The sequence below is a fragment of the Diabrotica virgifera genome, chromosome 3 (assembly GCF_917563875.1).
Source record: "Diabrotica virgifera virgifera chromosome 3, PGI_DIABVI_V3a".
NCBI classification, from domain to species: domain Eukaryota; kingdom Metazoa; phylum Arthropoda; class Insecta; order Coleoptera; family Chrysomelidae; genus Diabrotica; species Diabrotica virgifera.
Window position 1 is genome coordinate 115,226,630 of NC_065445.1, and position 19,608 is coordinate 115,246,237.

At 34.4% G+C, this 19,608-nt stretch overlaps 1 protein-coding gene across 1 annotated transcript in view; it reads left to right on the plus strand.

Moving 5' to 3' along the window:
- LOC114336242 (inactive rhomboid protein 1) overlaps window positions 1-16,981 on the plus strand; it is a 192,408-nt gene extending 175,427 nt beyond the window's left edge. Inside the window, exons 11-12 of the mRNA XM_050647524.1 lie at window positions 4,525-4,779; window positions 10,315-16,981. Of these exons, the coding sequence (XP_050503481.1) occupies window positions 4,525-4,779; window positions 10,315-10,749 (690 nt within the window). The 3' untranslated portion in view covers window positions 10,750-16,981. The remainder of the gene's footprint in view (window positions 1-4,524; window positions 4,780-10,314) is intronic.
- Window positions 16,982-19,608: the final 2,627 nt, after the last annotated feature.

Genomic DNA, 19,608 nt, shown 5'->3' on the forward strand with positions numbered 1-19,608 from the left:
GGACGTATTGATAAGAGAGATGGTCGGTTTGGAGAAGTCCCAGTTTGCTAGCTATTACTTGGTGAATAATATTTTCTACTGAGTCATGGCGTTCTTTATAGTCAGTTTCGATAAACGCCTGGCAGCCCCTGGTAAGATGTTGAATAGTTTCTTAGGTTTGACATCCGTATAGGCGTTTATCATTTTGGCCAAAAGATCTTTGACAATACACTTCAGATAATTTATAGTTAGATTAACCTGATCCTGAATGGCAAGTCCCAGTTTGCTAGCTAGTAGTTGGTGAATAATCTTTTCTACTAAGTCATGGCGTTCTTTATTATCAGTTCCTAAAACCCCTCGCAGCCTCCGATAAGATGTTGGATGGTTTCTTGGGTTTGACATCCCTATCTACATTTATCGTTTTGAAGCTGAAGGTCTTTGACAATATACTTCAGGTAATTTCTAGTTAGAATAACCTGATCCTGAATAGCAAGTAGGAAACCCTCTTTCTCGGGAAACATCTTTCCTGATGTCAACCAATAGTTCGACGCTATATTGTCGACATACTCTTGGTTGACCTCATTGTGATGCCTCCCATGCAGAGGTTTACCCATCCAGGTGCGCATTTTTTCTTGCTTAGACAGGTGGTTTATGCGCATTTCTTATTCCCTTATGCGCTTCTATCTAGTTCCTCAACCATCTTCTGCAACTCTTCCTTCTTATCTGTTATCATGACTGTATCGTCTGCATATTTCAAATGGTTCAAGGGCTCTCCATTTATTATTATTCCATATGTTTCCCATTCTAATTTTTTAAATATGTCTTCCATAGCCTGATTGAACAATTTTGGCGATATCGTGTCTCCTTGTCTGACTACTCTTTCCAATTGTATTGGTTCTGTAGCGTGTTCGTCCGTCAATTTTATTGTGGTAGGTACTCGCGTTTTTATATAATTTAGGTAGGTACGTTTGTTATTAAGTCCGTGTATTTGTAATCAATTCTGCCGTTCTGAGTATTTGATGGCCCAATGTTCTATGCTGTCAAACGCCTTTCGGGAGTCCATGAATGCCATGTATGGGCCATTCCACGAACATACGCCTGTTTTGGATTACTTCGACAACGAATATTTTATTGTGCAAAATAAGAACAACGAAAGTAAATTGCAAATTACATTGTTGTTTATTGGAATAATTATTAGCGCCATTTACTTTCGTACTTCTTATGTTGCACAGTCAAATATTCGTTGTCGAAGTAATCCAAAACAGGCGTATGTTCGTGGAATGGCCCATATAATGGAATTTGATATTCATTCGACTTTTCAATCAGTATTTTTACTGTTACTACATGGTCACTAGTGCTAAAACCGTTTCTGAATCCCGTGTCCATGGGATGGTGCTGTGTCATCTACTGCATAGATTGCGCGATATAAAGCACATATCAGCCTGCGTCTGAAAATAAGATCTTAGATTAGCAACTTGTTTATCCAGTTGCTCACCTATGTCCATAAGTCCTCTTCCTCCTATGGGAGCGTTTAAGTATTACGTAACGCAGCTTGGGGGAGGGGGTCTTGTAAAACGTTACGCCGCGTTACATGGGGGGAGGGGGGTTCGAACAGCGCGTTACGTAACATTCTTTTTTAACTTAAATAAAAAAAACTACAGAATTTCTTTTATGTTTTACATAGACCCCTGAATTGTATTATGTTGCACCCTCACGCTCCGCTCATGTTCCGAAAACAGGACAATTAATAGTATTCAAGTGAAAAAATCTTAAAATTTGTAACCATATGAAGCACAGTCGTGACATGTGTTTGCAATAATTAGCTGGACCTTTCTCCACAACAAAAGATGAAATGGTAAATACAAATGGGATTAAGAGGTTGCAGAGGGAACTACAGGTTCATAAATTATGTATGTTTTCTGAAGTCCATTACATGCAGTATCGTTTTCTGCAGTAGGTATTCATTAATGTTTTAAATACGCAAATTTTCAATTTATTTAAAAATGTCTTTAAATAAAAAGCATTAAATACCAAACCCACTATATTGATACTTAGTTTAGAAAATTGATAGATATTTTAAAAAAATAATACCCTTATTTAAAGTGTGATTCCTGAATTATTAATTTCAAAGTTTTATGTGATTAATATCTTGACGAAAATTATACATAATTTCAAAATTTCACCTTGCATTATTCATAATAGACCCTATAGGTCTGGATCCCGCGTATGAAAAAAAAGTTGATTAATAGCAAGCTGAAAATTTGTTAATAGCTTAAGTTAATTTGGAACGGTCAGACCACGAAAACGGCACATGTATTTTGTCCGACAGAACAGACTTAAGCTCTTCGAACAGAGATTAAACTCTCATGCAAAAATCAGACTGGTATTTATCACCAAATGGGCGTTTTAATGAGTGGAACATGTAGAATATGTCAAATGGCAGGAATTATGACAGGTGAAAAATAACAGTATGATTTTTGCATGAGAGTTTAATCTCTGTTCGGAGAGTTTAATTCTGTTCTGTCGGACAAAATAAATGTGCCGTTTTTGTGGTGTGACCGTTCCAAATTTTTAACCTGTTCCACAATTAAAACTGCCCTTGTTCCAGTGTTCCCATATATCAAAGTTTATCCGACTAGACACCCTTAAGCTATTAACAAATTTTCAGCTTGCTATTAATCAACTTTTTTTTCATACGCGGGATCCAGACCTACTACGTAATACACATTTTTGAGATGAGGTTGTTAAGCAGCTTCTAAAAACAAAAATATACAGGGTGTTTAATTAAAATTAAAGATAATGGACTATGCAAGACTTAAGATAATCACCCTGTATATTCAAATTTGTTTAAATAGTCCATAGTTGAATTTAAAAGTTGACGTATTCTAGCGTTTTTATAATTTTCTAAAATAATGACACATGACACAAGCAATTTTATTCCTGAAGTGGTTTCCATACATTATAATTTTAAATGATCACACTGTATTATTCATAAAGACCATGAAATCAGATTGTTAAGCAGCTTTTAAAAATATAAAAATGTACAGGGTGGTCCATTAAAAATAAAGACGTAGTCCATTATGGACTACGGTAGGCTTGAATTAATCACCCTGTACATTTAAAATTATGTTTAAAAAGCACACATTTTATATATGAAAATCTACTGGTCTCAGCGTTTTTTAAAATAATTGTTTAAAACAAGGACAGAAATAATTTTATTCCATAAGTGCTTTCTTATATATACACGGTGTTTCAGAAAAAGGTAACACGATCTCTAGGATAGATGAAAAATTGAAAAATAATTGGGGTTTGCTTACTAAATAATTTTTGTAACGGCATGCTTTTCACGATACAGGGCGTTGAAGAACAAAAAGTTTTACACATTTTTTTTCACTATTTTTCCGAAACTACCGGCAACATCGTATAATATACGATGTATAATATACATCGTATAATATAATAATATTATTATTCGTTATACAAAAATTTTTACTAAGCAAAATAAAATGTTGAAATAATAAATATGTTATTTTATTTTAAGCTTTTATTAAAAAGATACAATAGTAGAATGCATGAGAAGAACAATAAAGGATGAAGCCAAAAATGTATGTAATGATGCATGGGGCCAAGTAGGGAAAATGTAAATGTAAAATTAGTAATAAAAGATTATTATTGTAAGTTTTGGACATATTTCATGTCATGGGACATGAAATTACGATTGACAGGGGTAACCAGACACATGAACTGAATGGAAGAATCGTTCTTGGGTGGGCAGCATTTGGAAAACTGAGAGAAACTTTTAAAAGTGAGTTGTTCACATGCCTAAAGAGAAAGGTATTTGATCAGTGCGTCCTCCCAGTCTTGACGTACGGATTAGAAACACTTACCTTAACTCAAGCCTCGGCTACCAAACTAAGAGTAACGCAGAGAAGAATGGAGCGGTCAATGTTAGGAATAACTCTGCAAGACAAAATCAAAAACGAAGAAAGCAGGAGATGAACAAAGGTGACTGACGTCATCGAAAGGATAGCCAGGTTGAAGTGGAGATGGGCAGGACACATAGCCAGAATGACAGATGGGCGATGGACAAAAAGGTTATTGGAATGGAGGTCAAGAGAAGACAAGAGAAGCGTCGGTCGACCGCCTACAAGATGGACTGACGACGTAAGAAAGCTAAATAAAAACTGGATGAGTACGGAGCAGGATAGACGTGGTTGGAAACGAGGGGAGGAGGCCTATGTTCAGCAGTGGACATTTGAGGCTAGATGATGATTGTAAGTTTTTATTATTACCTCAAATGCGATTAAAATAATAACAAAGTTCTTTTACCGGTTTCCGGTATATACTTTTCGCAACCTAGTTTTCCAATAGGTTCAAATGGTCACTTGGGTGTTACGTAACGTTTAGGTAGGGGGAGTGGGGTACATAAAAACGTTACGGTGCGTTACGTGGGGGGGGAGGGGGGTCAAAAATCTTCAAAAATTTAATGTTGTTCTATGTAATGCGTGAATGATGTGGACGATTACATATATTATTATTTTTCAGGTGTCTTGCTTAAACGACGTCTGTGGAATGATCCCGTTCTACTTTCCCGACGTGCCTGATCAGTTTTACAGGTTATGGACATCGCTGTTCCTACATGCTGGAGTACTTCAGTTAGTCATCACTGTTCTCATACAATATTTTTTAATGATAGACCTGGAAAAATTGACTGGCAGTTTAAGGATAGGAATAATTTATATTGGGTCCGGAGTGGCCGGCAATCTGGCTAGTGCTATTTTTGTACCTTATCGTGCAGATGTAAGTATATTTTATAAAATATCTAATAAATAGAAAATTTAAAAACGAAATCAATTTTGAAAGAAAAATCACATTTTTAATTTATGAGTAGAGTCTGGATTCTGGATTATAATCATTTTGCCTTTTTACACTTGCGAACAAAAAATCAACTCAAAAGAAAGTTAAGTTATATTTTTTGACTACGTTAATTAGAAATTGAATATTGTGAACAGAAGTAATTTTTATTGCAATGACACAAATATTTATAAAGTTAGTAACCAAAGAACGTTACAAAGATAACTTAATATTGTATGTGAGAAAACATGTTATGAATGAATGTCAATATGTAATGAATATAGAAGTAAATTCACATAAAAAATCAAAATTAATACTGAGTATTTCCTCCCTATGCGGTGTATTACACTTTCCAAGCGGGATCTTAAGGACCTCATTAAGTTTCTGACTGATCCTGAAGAATCGCTTCACACTCTTCATCTAATTCAGTTTTTAGCTCGGCCACAGTCGCTGGTGCTGGACTACGGACCCGAACCCTGCGTTTTAGCTTATCCCATAGATGCTCGATAGAATTCATATCAGGACTCAATAGAGGCCAGTCAGTTGTTGTTATATTGGTTTTGGTCAGGTAATCTTTCGTAATCCGCGCTCTATGACATCGAGCGTTATTATGTATTAGCATGAAGCCATCGCCTATGTATCCAGCGTAAGAATCAACATGGTCTTGGAGAATATACGTAATGTAACGATCTGCTGTTAAACTCACTCCGCGACCAGAAACGGGCACGAGCACAAGCTCTGTTTCTTCTACCTCAAGGTTATACCTCAGGCTCAAGGTTCATCATCATTCTCTTTGCCTTATCCCTATGCGGGGTCGTCTTCCCTAATTGCATTTCTCCACACAATTCTATCTTGTTATAGTTTGATAGTTGTTGATAGTTTTGAAGATCTGTGTCGGATCTGGTTTCTTGCCACTTTTTATATAATTTTCCCTTCTCTTTTATTTTTCCTTGTACTTCGTTTGACCACCACCAAGTCTCTTTATCCTCAAACTTTTTTCCTGACGTTTTCCCAAGTATTTTAGTAGCAGTCTCCCTAATACTACTGGCCATTTTTCTCCAAATTGTATTAGGGCTTCCTTTCATGTTCCAACATAATTTCTCTACTTTTATTTCCCTGAATAGACCTTCTTTCTCATCTGTTAGCATCCACCACTTGATTTTTTTGTGGTCCTCTCCGATATGTTGGTTTAGTTTCACTTTTTACTTCGATGTCCAGAACAAGCAGCTTATGTTGTTGGCTTACTGTCTCACTAACTATTACCTTGCAATCCTTGCATTCACGTATGTCTTCTTTCCTTATCATGAAATAATCTATTTGGGATTGATGTTGTCCACTTTTGTACGTAATAAGTTGAGTTTCTCTCTTTTTAAAGAATGTATTAACAATCGCCATATCTAGTGCTATTGCTAATTCAAGCATATCATCTCCAGCTTCATTTGTAGTTCCAAAGCCTAATCCCCCATGTATTGCTTCGTATCCTGCCTTGGCTTGGCCCACATGTGCATTGAAATCACCTCCTATTATAACTTTCTCCTCTGACGGAATATCACTCAGGACGTCTCCTAATTGGTCATAGAAAGCTCTTCTTTTATTCTCACCCAGACCTGTTTGAGGAGCATACACACACACAACATCCAATACCTCTTTATCAATTACAAATTTCACTGTCATCATTATATCACTCGTTCTTACAACTTCCACTACGTTATCTTTAATTTCACTATCAGCAATTATACCAACTCTATTTTTAGTGTTACTACTCACTGCATACCACAATTTGTATCCTTCACGTAGTTCTTTCGCCCTTTGTCCTTTCCACCTAGTTTCTTGAATGCAAGCAATTTGAACTCTCCTTCGTTTGAACGCATCCACTAACTCCAGACTCTTACTTGTAAGACTACCAAGATTCCACGACCCTCTCCTGATTTTTTAACCTGCAATGGTGTTCCCCCTGAGATAGTCCTCACCCGGAAATCCGAACGGAGGCTCATTTTACTTCCGGCATATTTTACCTCAGGAGATGCTATCATTTCAGGAGTATAAGTTTTTATATCATTGGAGTAGGTCTTTTCATTATTATGGCCTGAAGAGATTTTGTTTGGATATTTGATACCTGAATGCCTTTTCTATCAGCACCATACCCTGCCTTGCACGTTTAGCCAATACACCACCAATGCAACCAAACTACAGTATTACCCCACACCCGCCTGCATTTTTTTGTATAGGCCAGGATCCCTACTGTAAGGACTGCCCTATACGCCAATGTATTGTTGTCCGTATCCCGCCGCTAGGAGGCACGTACTTTATTCGGGATACACCTCAGGCTCAAGGATATACCACCCCAAAACATACGCGTACCACCTCCATAGCTCACTACAGCACTGGGCATATTGTTCTTTATGCCTCCGATAGACGCGTCGTCTTCTGTCATTGCTATACAAGCTCATTCGATTCTCATCAGAGAATAAAACTCTTCTCCATTTTCCATGGTTCCAATTATTGTTCTCGGGAAAACAGAAATCAAGCTTGTTTCTGACATGCGTTTAATTGGGCCTTGTGTTAGCTCATCTGGGAATCAAAGTAGCAGCCTTAAGTTTTCTCCTAACAGTCCTCTGAGTGACGACGACACCTCGTATAATGCTCAAGGATTATTCAGACTTAACTCCTGTCGCGTGCCGATTCCGCAAGGTACTCAGGACAATTAATTGATCGTCCCTCTCTGTCGTAACACGACGCCGACCCGAACCAGGTCTTCGACTGTACTTACAGGTCTCCTGGTAGCGACGGTAAGCCTTTGAGACTGCAAACTGTGTCATAAGTAAGCGACAGGTGACAGTCCTCTCGTAATTATGCATTTATCTGGGCCGCCTTCACTGGTGACGTATCTATTTGTAAAATATTCACTTACTGCACTTCGAAGTGTACATACACGTCAACGTTTGAAAAGCGACTGAGACGACCACCGGCAAATTCATAGGGGTCTACATTACGTGGAACATGTCCGTTACAATATTTACTGCATTCCCTAAGCCATACAGAAGAAGGCAAATTTTATAACATGTTGCCAATTTGCATAAAACAATTATTTTTTGGAAGCTCTGTAGTAATAGACAATATATTTTTGCATTCGTTATTTTAATTCAAATTAACACACCATAAAATTAATAAGCTAAACTACAATAAAATTCACAGCGTGAGTCGATATTTTTGCTCACAACTTTAGTTAAATCCTTTTAAGGATTTGCCGTAAGTCCAATTTCAGGTAGTTCCAGTCGTTAAAGGAAAATTAAGAATTAATCCATTAATAGGCAAAAAAGAAAACCCCATTGTTAGTACTATTCGTACAATAGACTGGACAATGTCACTATTTTCGCAAAAACTAGATTTTGCTAAAACGGACATTATATCGCACCTCCCCTTAAACAGTATCGTAAGTCAAAAAAGCAAAGTGTCGAGAAAACGACGTTTAAAGTTAGTGCTAGAACTTTTCCTGGTTTAATTCAAAAACTGTTAAAATTAGTATAATAACTATTTTAGTCAGTTTCAAAGGTTTTTGAAGCTGTACAAAATAATGTATTAATTCTGCTAGAAATACACTAAGCATCAAAATTAACGCACCACCTTAAAAATGGAACATTTCTCATGTCTCGTATTTCCCAAACCTGTTGTCCGATTTAAGTGATTTTTTTAGTATATTATAGCTTTATTCTTCAGGAATATCGACGTAATAATATTATTGTTAAACAGGTAGGTACGTAAGTGTCGTTGTATACCGGGTGTAACAATGATGTTACTGTTTTTTCCTCAAAGTTTGGAACACCCTGTGGAATATTCTAGCGCATATATAAAATATTGAAATTAAAACTTAACTGTAGCCTTAGGCTTTTTTAACATTTTGCTTTTTGATTCATTCGCTTACGTTGGTCAATAAAAAAGTTAGGTACGTTAACAACTAGCAATGTTATTCATCAATACAGGGTGTTTCTAAATAAGTGCGACAAACTTTAAGGGGTAATTCTGCATAAAAAAATAATTACCATTTGCTAAATAAACATAATGTCCGCAAATGCTTTGTTTCCGAGATACAGCATGTTGAATTTTTCTTACAAACTGACGATTTATTTATTGCTCTAAAACTGGTTGAGATATGCAAATGAAATTTGGTAGGTTTTAAGAGGTAGTTATTGCGCATTTTTTGACATACAATTAAGAATTTTATATTTACCATTGACGTGCATACGGGTATAAACATTTTAGATACATCCCGTATGCACGCCAATGGTGAATATAAAATTCTTAATTGTATGTAAAAAAATGCGCAATAGCTACCACTTAAAACCTACCAAATTTCGTTTGCATATCTCAACCGGTTTTAGAGCAATAAATAAATCGTCAGTTTGTAAGAAAAAATTCAACATCCCGTATCTCGGAAACAAAGCATTTGTGGACATATGTTTATAAGGCAAACGGTCATTATTTTTTAATGTTTACTCTTTTTTACTTTACACCTTAAAGTTTGTAGCACTTATTTAGAAACACCCTGTATTAATGAATAACATGGCTAGTTGTTAAAGTACCTAATTTTTTTTATTATCCCACATATGCGAATGACTCAAAAAGCAAAATGTTAAGCAAACCTAAGGCTACAGTTGATTTTTAATTTCAATATTTTATATACCCTAGAATATTCCACAGGGTGTTCCAAACTTAGAGGAAAAAACACACTATAATCGTTACACCCGGTACACAATGACTCTTGCCTGTTTAGTAATAATATTATTACATCGATATTCTTGAAGAACAAAGCTATAATATACTAAAAAATCACTAAAATTGGACAACAGGTTTAGGAAATACGAGACATGAAAAATGTCCCATTTTTAAGTTGGTGCGTTAATTTTGATGCTTAGTGTATTAAAAAACTTTTTTTTGAGTTGTGACCCTATACAGATAAAATATCGAAAAATTTACGAAATATTATTTATCATTCTTATTATCTGGTTAACAGACGTATACTTTTTAATGATGTAACTTTAAATGCAAGTAACAAAATTAAACAAAATATACTGCAAAAAGAAAGATAAATAAGTGATAAATGTGTCAGTTTTCTTAAGTACATACGCAGATTGCTTTGAATAAAGTAATCACATATACTGTCTTAACTTGACAAACGACGCTTTATACATATCTTAGATGGATAAATGCCTTGCACAAGTGGATATGTGACACTCTTTATATTCGGTGCACCGTTGATGTAGGTTAATAATACAATGACTCTAGTGTCTTCTAACGACAAATACTTGAACTATAAACGTAGCACTTTTTTATAAACGATAAGTTTTTTCGTTTTATTAAACTGTTGGTGCAATAAAACCGTTTTTCTTTACTTTTTATTTGAGTTGTGACACTATTTGAGCGGAGGTGCGACATGTATTTTCTTTTCTCATTGCTTGTACTGATATATGTTTTCTTTTTTAGGTCGGCCCCTCTGGCTCCCAGTTCGGACTGCTCGCCTGTTTGATAGTGGAAGTGCTAAACGCATGGCCGATGCTAAAGCATCCCAATCAAGCCTTGTGCAAGCTCCTCTCCATTACTCTGGTGCTCTTCTTTGTCGGTTTATTACCGTGGGTCGACAACTACGCCCATCTATTTGGTTTCGTATTCGGCTTCCTTCTATCCTACGCCTTTCTACCATTCATATCCTTCGGCAAATACGACAGACACAAAAAGATATTTCTGATATGGGTGTGCCTAGCTGCCGCATCCATCCTCTTCATCTGTCTGGTACTCTTATTTTATATCATACCAGTTTACGACTGCAAGGTCTGTTCGTATTTTAATTGTTTACCTATCACTAGAGATTTCTGCGCGTCTCAGAATATTAATTTTAAAAGGGAGGAGCCCATAGTATGACAAAAGAGTATACGGTTTTTAACCGTATATTTTGTTTTGTTTATTTTTGTTGACGAACGGAAGTGATCATTTATTTTCACTTTTTAAATAATTTTGTCTTGCTGTTGACTAATTAAACAAGCTAGAGAGATAGTTATTTGTCAAAATGATTAAAAAATAAATAAAACTCAAATATTTAATTAACAAAAACTATGAGATAAACATAAGTTACCTAGTTTTTAGTTAGTTTCATTTTCTAATCATGGACATCTTTGAGTTTGATTTAAAACAAAAATTTAGTTACAAAATAGATTGTTCTTCCATTTAAAGACAAACCAAAACAATTTTGACCACACATGAGGTGGATACAAGATGTAAAAGTAAAACGTATTTAAATATGATGCTGAAAGAGAATTCATCTTATCGGTAAAAGATCTCATTTCTGAGAATTTTTCATTTGATTAAGCTTCTAATTTTATAGATAAAAACACCTTGTGTACTTCAAACGTTTTAGACTAGAATTACGAATCAATTTGACCTGCTATAAAGCCTGCGTGAACTGCAAGATATATTCAAAATTAAAAATTATTTATATTGACTCTTTATGGGGTCTCATACCTGTAACAACACCTGTAGAGTAGCTTGTATAAAAGTATTTTAATTATATTTGATGATATAGTATCGACAAAAATGGTTATGATGAACATAATATGACAATAGGATCTAAAAACGGCGTAAAGGTACATAAAAAAATGCAAAAAAGAGCGTGACATATGTAGGACACCTGAAAACCGAAGTTTTTGTAGCTTCTATATAAAATCCAATTATCTTATATAACTGAGTTTAGGTGTATAATTGTAGGGGAGCCCAAGCGGGGATTTTTGCTATTACTCGAGCGCGTCAGATTATCATACGGGGAGAAACCTGGTACCCTGCAGATGTACCTCTACCATATATTGGCTCTTAACACAGGGAAGTTCGTTAAGGGGGGCCCGAAAAAAAATCTATCCTTAAAAATACTCGAAATTGTCAGATTAAGATAAGGTAAGTTAAGTACATGCAAAAGAGTGTATGTTTGAAAAATCGGACGATTTGAGCGGGGCGTAAGGAAATGGGCGAGTCAAAAAGTTTTACAAAAAAAAGCGAATATTTCGCGAAATGAACGTCAGATCAAAAAACTAAAAAATACGTCTTCAATATTTTTCAAAAATCTATCGAATGGTACTAAACGTGACTCCCCACGAAGAGGGGTGGGGGTAAATTTTAAATTTTAAATACAAACCCCGCGATATTTCGCAAAATGAACATCAGATCGAAAAACTTTAAAATACACTTTCAAAATCTATCGAATGGTACCAAACACGACCCCCCCACGGAGGTAGGATGGGGGTTATTTTAAAATCTTAAATGGGACCCCCAAATTTTTATTGCAGATTTGGATTCTTTACGTAAAAATAAGCAACTTTTATTCGAGACATTTTTTCGAATTATGGATAGATGGCGCTATAATCGGAAAAAACGATTGTTAGAAATGGAAAATTAAATTAAAAAATGGAAAGCGCCCACTAATATGGAAAATTTTACTTAACTTCTTTTGATTTTAGGACCTAATAATCACAACCCAATATGTCCCCATAACGCTCGAGTGACTGCAAATTTAGCATACGTTGCTCCCCTACCATAAATAAAGTTTTATTAGAATGTTCTAAAAAATATAAAAAGAATAATTCTTACTGGTATCGTAAAATAAAATTTGATTAGACGATTTCAAAATTGTATTTTGTGAATTTCGAAAAAAAAACAGTAAGAGCGTCTACGATAGGCACTACTTGTCTTCGTATTTTGTTACCTTCTTGCGCTCACTCGCACGTTCAATAATAATATAATGCTTGTATCGCAGCATGTGTCTCAATACAGATCATAATCTTTCAACTATTCTAAAAAATCTTTTAAATTTACGCACTTGCCTTAAGTTGCGTTTTCTTAATAAAATCAGTTATGCTGCAGGTTAAAGTCTCTGCTCTATAAGTTTGTACGGACAAAATACATTGGTTATAACCCTTTGCTTGAGACACATGGGAATTCAACCTTTGAGAATAATATGGCTTAGTTTGTCAAATGCTGCCCATGTCAGGCCTATTCGCCTCTGTATTTCATGTGTTTGATTGTCTCTGCTTATTTTGATCTCGTGGCCTAGATATTTGTAGGTGTCCGTTTGTTGCTCTTCTTCTTCTTCTTCTTCCTATTCTACTTTGTAAAAAGGCTCAATGCATGTTTTACTTCGGTTTTTAGCCTTAATATGCCATACGATAAATAAATGCTATTCGTACTATTCTATTTTCTGTCAGTCTTTTTATGTGTTGATTCCATTCTATTTTTCTTCTTTTGGTGCACATGTTTATTTCTTCTATACCACATCTCGCTCGTATTTCCTCACTTCTTACTCTGTCTTTTAGAGTTTGTTTTGCTATTTTTCGTAAGACTTTTTGCTGTTTCCAGCAGTCTTTGTGTTTTCGCCGTATCTGCTCTTGTTTCCGCTGTGAACGTCATTATCGGTCTTATTGTTGATTTATATATCCTGGTTTTAGTTTCCGTTGTGAGGTATTTGTGTTGTTGATTCTGCAGATTGTGTCGTTGAGACATCCTGCTGCTCTTTTCGCCATGTTTACTTGTTTTTGTACTTCTTCCACTTTTCCGTAGCTTGACAGTTTTATTCCCAAGTATGCTGTTTTCATCACTTATTCTATTATTTTGTTATTTACAACCAGTTTACATCGTCTCGGTTCCGCTGATATCACTATCGATTTAGTTTTCTCTGTTGAGATCACCATGTTGTATATGAGTGCCGTGTCCTCGAATTCTTTAATTAATCTTTGTAGGTCATCTTCATTTTCGGCTGTGTCTGTTCGTTGTATGGTATTATTGTCAATAGTTATATTTCCACTCATTACGAGATTTGTCATAAGTTTATTTTTCTCAGGGTTTATTTTTAATCATTTATTTTTTAATGTTTAAATTAATTATTTTTAATGTATCATAGAAACCGTATCTTGGAAGTTATCTACGATTAACACAATATCATCTGCAAGCCTCAGATGATTTAATCTTTCTCCATCTATATTGATACCCTTATCTTGCCATTGGATGTTCTTAAATATTGACTCTACAGCTGCCGTGCCAAAAATTGAACCTAAGGCAGACACAACCTGCGCCGGCGGGACGGGTGACCCGTGCATTTATTTTTCTAGCGTGACGCATATTGAACACAACCTATCCCAACCGTTGGCTATCGACGTGGCGAATAGAGACGGGCAAAATCAGTGCGGGCATGGAACGCTTACTTTTGATACCGGTTCTCAGTGGTACTGAGTACAAATACTGATTACAAAATACTGATGTATCTGATCCTTGTACTGAATTGGGTAGACAACGTAAAATCGGTATTTCCGTACTTGTAACTAGTAACGTTTTAAAAATATCTTACACGTCCCTAGTAGTCGTAGCGGTATGACTTTCGAAAACATCGAATTTGATTATAAGCAGGTGCATAAAAAATATCTTACACTTAGGGCCGGTTGTTCGAACGCTAATCAAAAATGATCATTATCAAATATTTAATTACTGTCACAACTGTCAATGTCAACTTTGATTGGGTTGCTGAAAACATAATTATTGATTAAAATTATGAAATTAGTTAATCAATTATGTTAATAATTGTTATGTTAATTGATTAACTAATCTCATAATTATAATCAATTATGTTTTCAGCAACCCAACCAAAGTTGACATTGACAGTTTGTGACAGTAATTAAATATTTGATAGTGATCATTGTTGATTAGCGTTCGAACAACCGGCTCTGAGTATTTTATTTCTGCACATAAGGTGGAGTGGGGTAAGATCATAAACGGGGCAAGTTCGTATTAGCTCTGAGGGCCGGTTGTTCGAAAGCTAATCAAAAATGATTATTATCAAATATTTAATTACTGTCACAACTGTCAATGTCAACTTTGATTGGGTTGCTGAAAACATAATTATTGATTACAATTATGAAATTAGTTAATCAATTATGTTAATAATTGTTATGTTAATTGATTAACTGATCTCATAATTAAAATCAATTATGTTTTCAGCAACCCAACCAATGTTGACATTGACAGTTGTGACAGTAATTAAATATTTGATAGTGATCATTGTTGATTATCAAATATTTAATTACTGTCACAACTGTCAATGTCAACTTTGATTGGGTTGCTGAAAACATAATTATTGATTACAATGATGAAATTAGTTAATCAATTATGTTAATAATTGTTATGTTAATTGATTAACTAATCTCATAATTATAATCAATTATGTTTTCAGCAACCCAACCAAAGTTGACATTGACAGTTGTGACAGTAATTAAATATTTGATAGTGATCATTGTTGATTAGCGTTCGAACAACCGGCCCTAAATCTATTATAAGATACATTTAATTGTACAAATTAATAAGTAGAAATCTGTACTAGATTAGTATGAACTGATTGACATAGATGTCTCTCACTTAGAAGTAATTCTGCCACTATTTTGCCATTTATAAAATCTGAGTACATGAGTATAGTAGATATCTAACCTAGAGCTGCTGAAGAAAGTGCCGGTATTTTACAGCAAATTTTGTGTCTTGTGCATTTATTTTTGGAAAGAACATTGCTTAAAGTTTACGTTAAAGAAATAAATCCTTTCGATTATTTGAAATTTACTGAAAAAATCACTACTCTAGTCTTGCACCGCAAACATTAGTGCACGGGGCAAGTTAGGAGCATGTAGCGGGGTAAGACCGGACTTGTGCTTTTTCCAGTCAATTTTAAATAAATTTTATTGAGTTTTAAATAGCTGTTTACGGAATAGTTAGTGTTTTTTCTAATTTTTTATAAGTTCTAATTTCCAATGTAAATTGGTGTTTTTGGTAATGCAAATTAAAGTGTATTAATGTTACTTCACGTTGATACCAAGAAAATGTTAAATATTTTAAATATAATATACAAAAACATTATTAAAGTCAAACTTAACGAAAACCGGTTTGAACTTACCCACCTTAATACCTACATATTTAAAATAATATCTCCCCTACTACTCGGTCATAAATCATATTCCTCAATTTACTACTCGGATCACAATCATTTACAATTACTGCAGGATCGCAATCATTTACAATAATTACTTCAGGTCATAATAATTCATAATCCCTCCGCTACTGATCGCTCATAAAAAATAACAGTATCTGCATATTTCGTTTTTAATTTTTAAGCATAAAAATGTAATATGTAATAAACAAAAATCTAATATGCCGACAAGTTGAATTTTAGGGTAATACGATATTTTTATCGATCACGGTTTTAAGTAACATGAATAATTTTTCACCTTATTTTTCTAATTATGTGTTTTTGTAAAGGCATAACTTTGATTATTAATTTCGTATCGCCGCTCATTTAGTCTACCAAAAGTTATCAGAATTTAATGACAAAGACAACGCAGTTTTTACTCGGGGTGTTGACTATGCTAATATTTTTATTGATCATAATAAATGGTACTTAGGTACCATCCGTATTCATTTCAGATAAGTCCATCTCGCAAACAAAAACAAGTAAAAATAAACATCTGGCGGTGAGTCACGCATCCCACGGCCCAAGAAAACTGTAAAACTGTACGCCGATGACAAACGTTCCCAAGCGAGACCTGCGAACGAATGCACTGATAGTAGGATGCGCAGAACTGTCTACGCAGTTAGCTGGTGCAGGTTGTGTCTCGCTTAGGTTCAATTTGCGCCGGGCCTTAAGGTCAATCCATTGAGAAAAACTTCCTTTACAAACCTGCTGTGGTATCACTTTTTCGCATTCAGATCTCCAGCTTGAAAGCGAGTTAAGAAGCTCAGCTTCAAAAATGTATACGGAACTTTTTAGAATGCTAGAAGAGATGACAGTATTTAATCAACACCAATAAAGAACAAATTTTTGACGTTTCTATTTCTTGATCAGTTATGATTTTGATTGGTTATGTAAATATACTATTACATATCACTTTGGCAAATAAATATCTTCTCAAAACACTTTAGAAAGGTTGTATTGAAATGTAAGATGACATATCGTGTTGTAGAAAAATGCGCCAGTATTTAGTCAACAAGCCACAAAAATTATTTGAATCATTACAAATGTATTATAAATTTAACCTTTTTGTTTTATTTATTTGCTCAATAAATATACTGTTTTTTTGTTTTTCGTTTTTACTTTTATTTATTTGTTACTTACCTTCCTTATTGAGTTGTAGAGGTCGGAAACTAAAAATGTGGGAGATGCGAGGACAGTGATGTGGCGTATGCAATGGACATTGATTTGTTTAGTTGTTTGTGATATTCTAATTTTTTTAATATAAACAATTTCATGTAAATTTTTCGGACAACATAGTGTTTCAAATATACAACTTTAAAAATATGTGATAAAAAGACTATATATCGCGGTAATCCATAAGACACTTCTTATTTCTATATATAAATATGCAATGAATATTTGTTTTTGTTGGCAACGAAACAATGCTACAATGAACTTTTTTGCTGTTGACATGCTTAGTTGAAAAATACCCTGACAGACACTAATTCTAGCTTTGAATAATAGGTTAGTTTCCAGGATAATGATGGAATTTACATATGGTTAGTTGGAAAATCAATCGTGTTCTTTATTTAAATATTTTGAAAAAAAAAATTAATAGGTATGTACCTACCGAACAAAAAATATTTTTGAAATGAATCCAATTATTATTTGACATTTTATAAACATTTATAATACAGGATGTTTAATTAAGAATGTCCAATCTCTAAGTCGTAGATTCTAGACCTCAAAATATTAAGATTTAACAAAAATCACTTAAATTAAATATGGGTCCTTACTGAGTTACAGGGTGTTTTATTTAAAAATTAAAAAACTATGTTTGCTCAGTATTTTAAAAGTATCCGACGTATCCTTTTCATATACTTGACAGAAAGTGTAGGTACTATACACCCTATGAAATTATGTTAAATATACGTTTCTGGCTATTACCAGAGGCGTACTACAGGGGGCAGTGCATGGTTGACCCTTCCCAAATTCTACGCCACTGGCGGAATTACAATTTTAGTACAATTTTTAGATTCTACAATACTCTTTATGTGAATAACATACTATTCACTCGTAACGATGAAGTCATTAGTTTTCAAAATATTTTAAGTTAAACATGTAACGGCACAGTTATTTTGATTAATGTATTGTGTCGCTTAACCTTTAATTGCAAATATCTCGAAAACTAATGATTTTATCGTTAAGAATGAATAATATACTTTTCAGTCTTAAGGGTTAAACAATTAGTTTTCGAGATATTTGAAGCTTAAAATTAAGCAGCACAATACATTAATCAAAATATCTGTGCCGTTACATGTTTAACTTCAAATATCTCGAAAACTAATCACTTTATCGTTACGAGTGAAAAGTATTTTATTCACATAAAGAGTATTTGAGAATCTAAAAATTGCGTTAAAATTGCAATTCTGCCAGTGGCGTAGAATTTGGAAAGGGTCAACCATTCACTGTCCCTGTCGTACGCTTCAGGTAATCGCCAGAAACGTTTATTTAACATAATTTCATAGGGTGTATAGTACTTACACTTTCTGCCAAGTACGAAAAGGATACGTCAAATAGTTGTAAAATACTGAGCAAAAATAGTTTTTAAATTTTTAAATAAAACACCTTGTAACTCAGTAAGGGGTTACATTTTATTTAAATGATTTGGGTTAAATCTTAATATTTTGAGGTATAGAATCTACAACTCGGAGATTGGACATTCTTAATGAAACACCCTGTATACTTTATAGCCTGATATGAGAGACAGAGAGGTTTGTTGATTTCTAAATATCATAAATCGTATGTAAATTTGAACAAATAAATTAATATTCATTTTGTTTATTGAGTTAAGGACTTACTTTCCAATTGCAATTTAATTTATCGACGAATAGACGACTTCTTCTTCTTCATGTACCATGTCCTTCCAGAACGGTGGTTATCACCATAGGTATTCGGTTGCAGTAAAAAGGTATTTTAATCTCAATCACTGCCACCCTATATCTAGCATGCTAGCATCAATAGGTACTATAACAATCTCGCCAGTTCTTCAATCATGAAGTCTCTCTTTGTCCTGGGGCGTGTTTACTTGCGATTTTCCGGTTGATAATATTTGATGGTTGATATATACTACAGCGTATTTGAAACATGCGATGCAGTGTACAAGGGTAGCCCTATGCTAACTAAATGATAATTTTCTTGACAATGCTGCCGTTCTTCACGGCAGCGACCGTGAAAGGTAGTATTAGGCAGGTACTTCTAGAGGATTATCGCTGTTAACTGCTGTAGAATACTAAAGGAGGATTTATTTATGATAATTGATTCACAGAATGGCAAACCCGCTTGCAATATACAACCGTACTGATTCTAACGTTTGAAACGGAGAGTAGATGAGATATCATACATGGGAAGATACTAGTAAACAAGCAAGATAATATGATGAAATTTAAATAAAGATGATAAATCCTTGTCCATTTTTGGGAAGTCGATACAGTTTGTCACAAGAATTTGTAGTAATACGTCAAAAGTGGCCCACTTAACGTAAGAGACACAATTCTAGCAAGATTTTACTAAAAATATATGCAAGATATTAGATCAATGCAAGAAAAGGTTAAGATGTACTAACCGTTGCAAGATAATTGGGATGAAAAAAATGTGAAGAATGAACCAAGAACCAGGAGATAAAGCTCGCATCGGTAATGCTTATCCACCTTCAGCAGGATGAGGGCCTCGTTCAAAAGCCACAACCTCTCTTA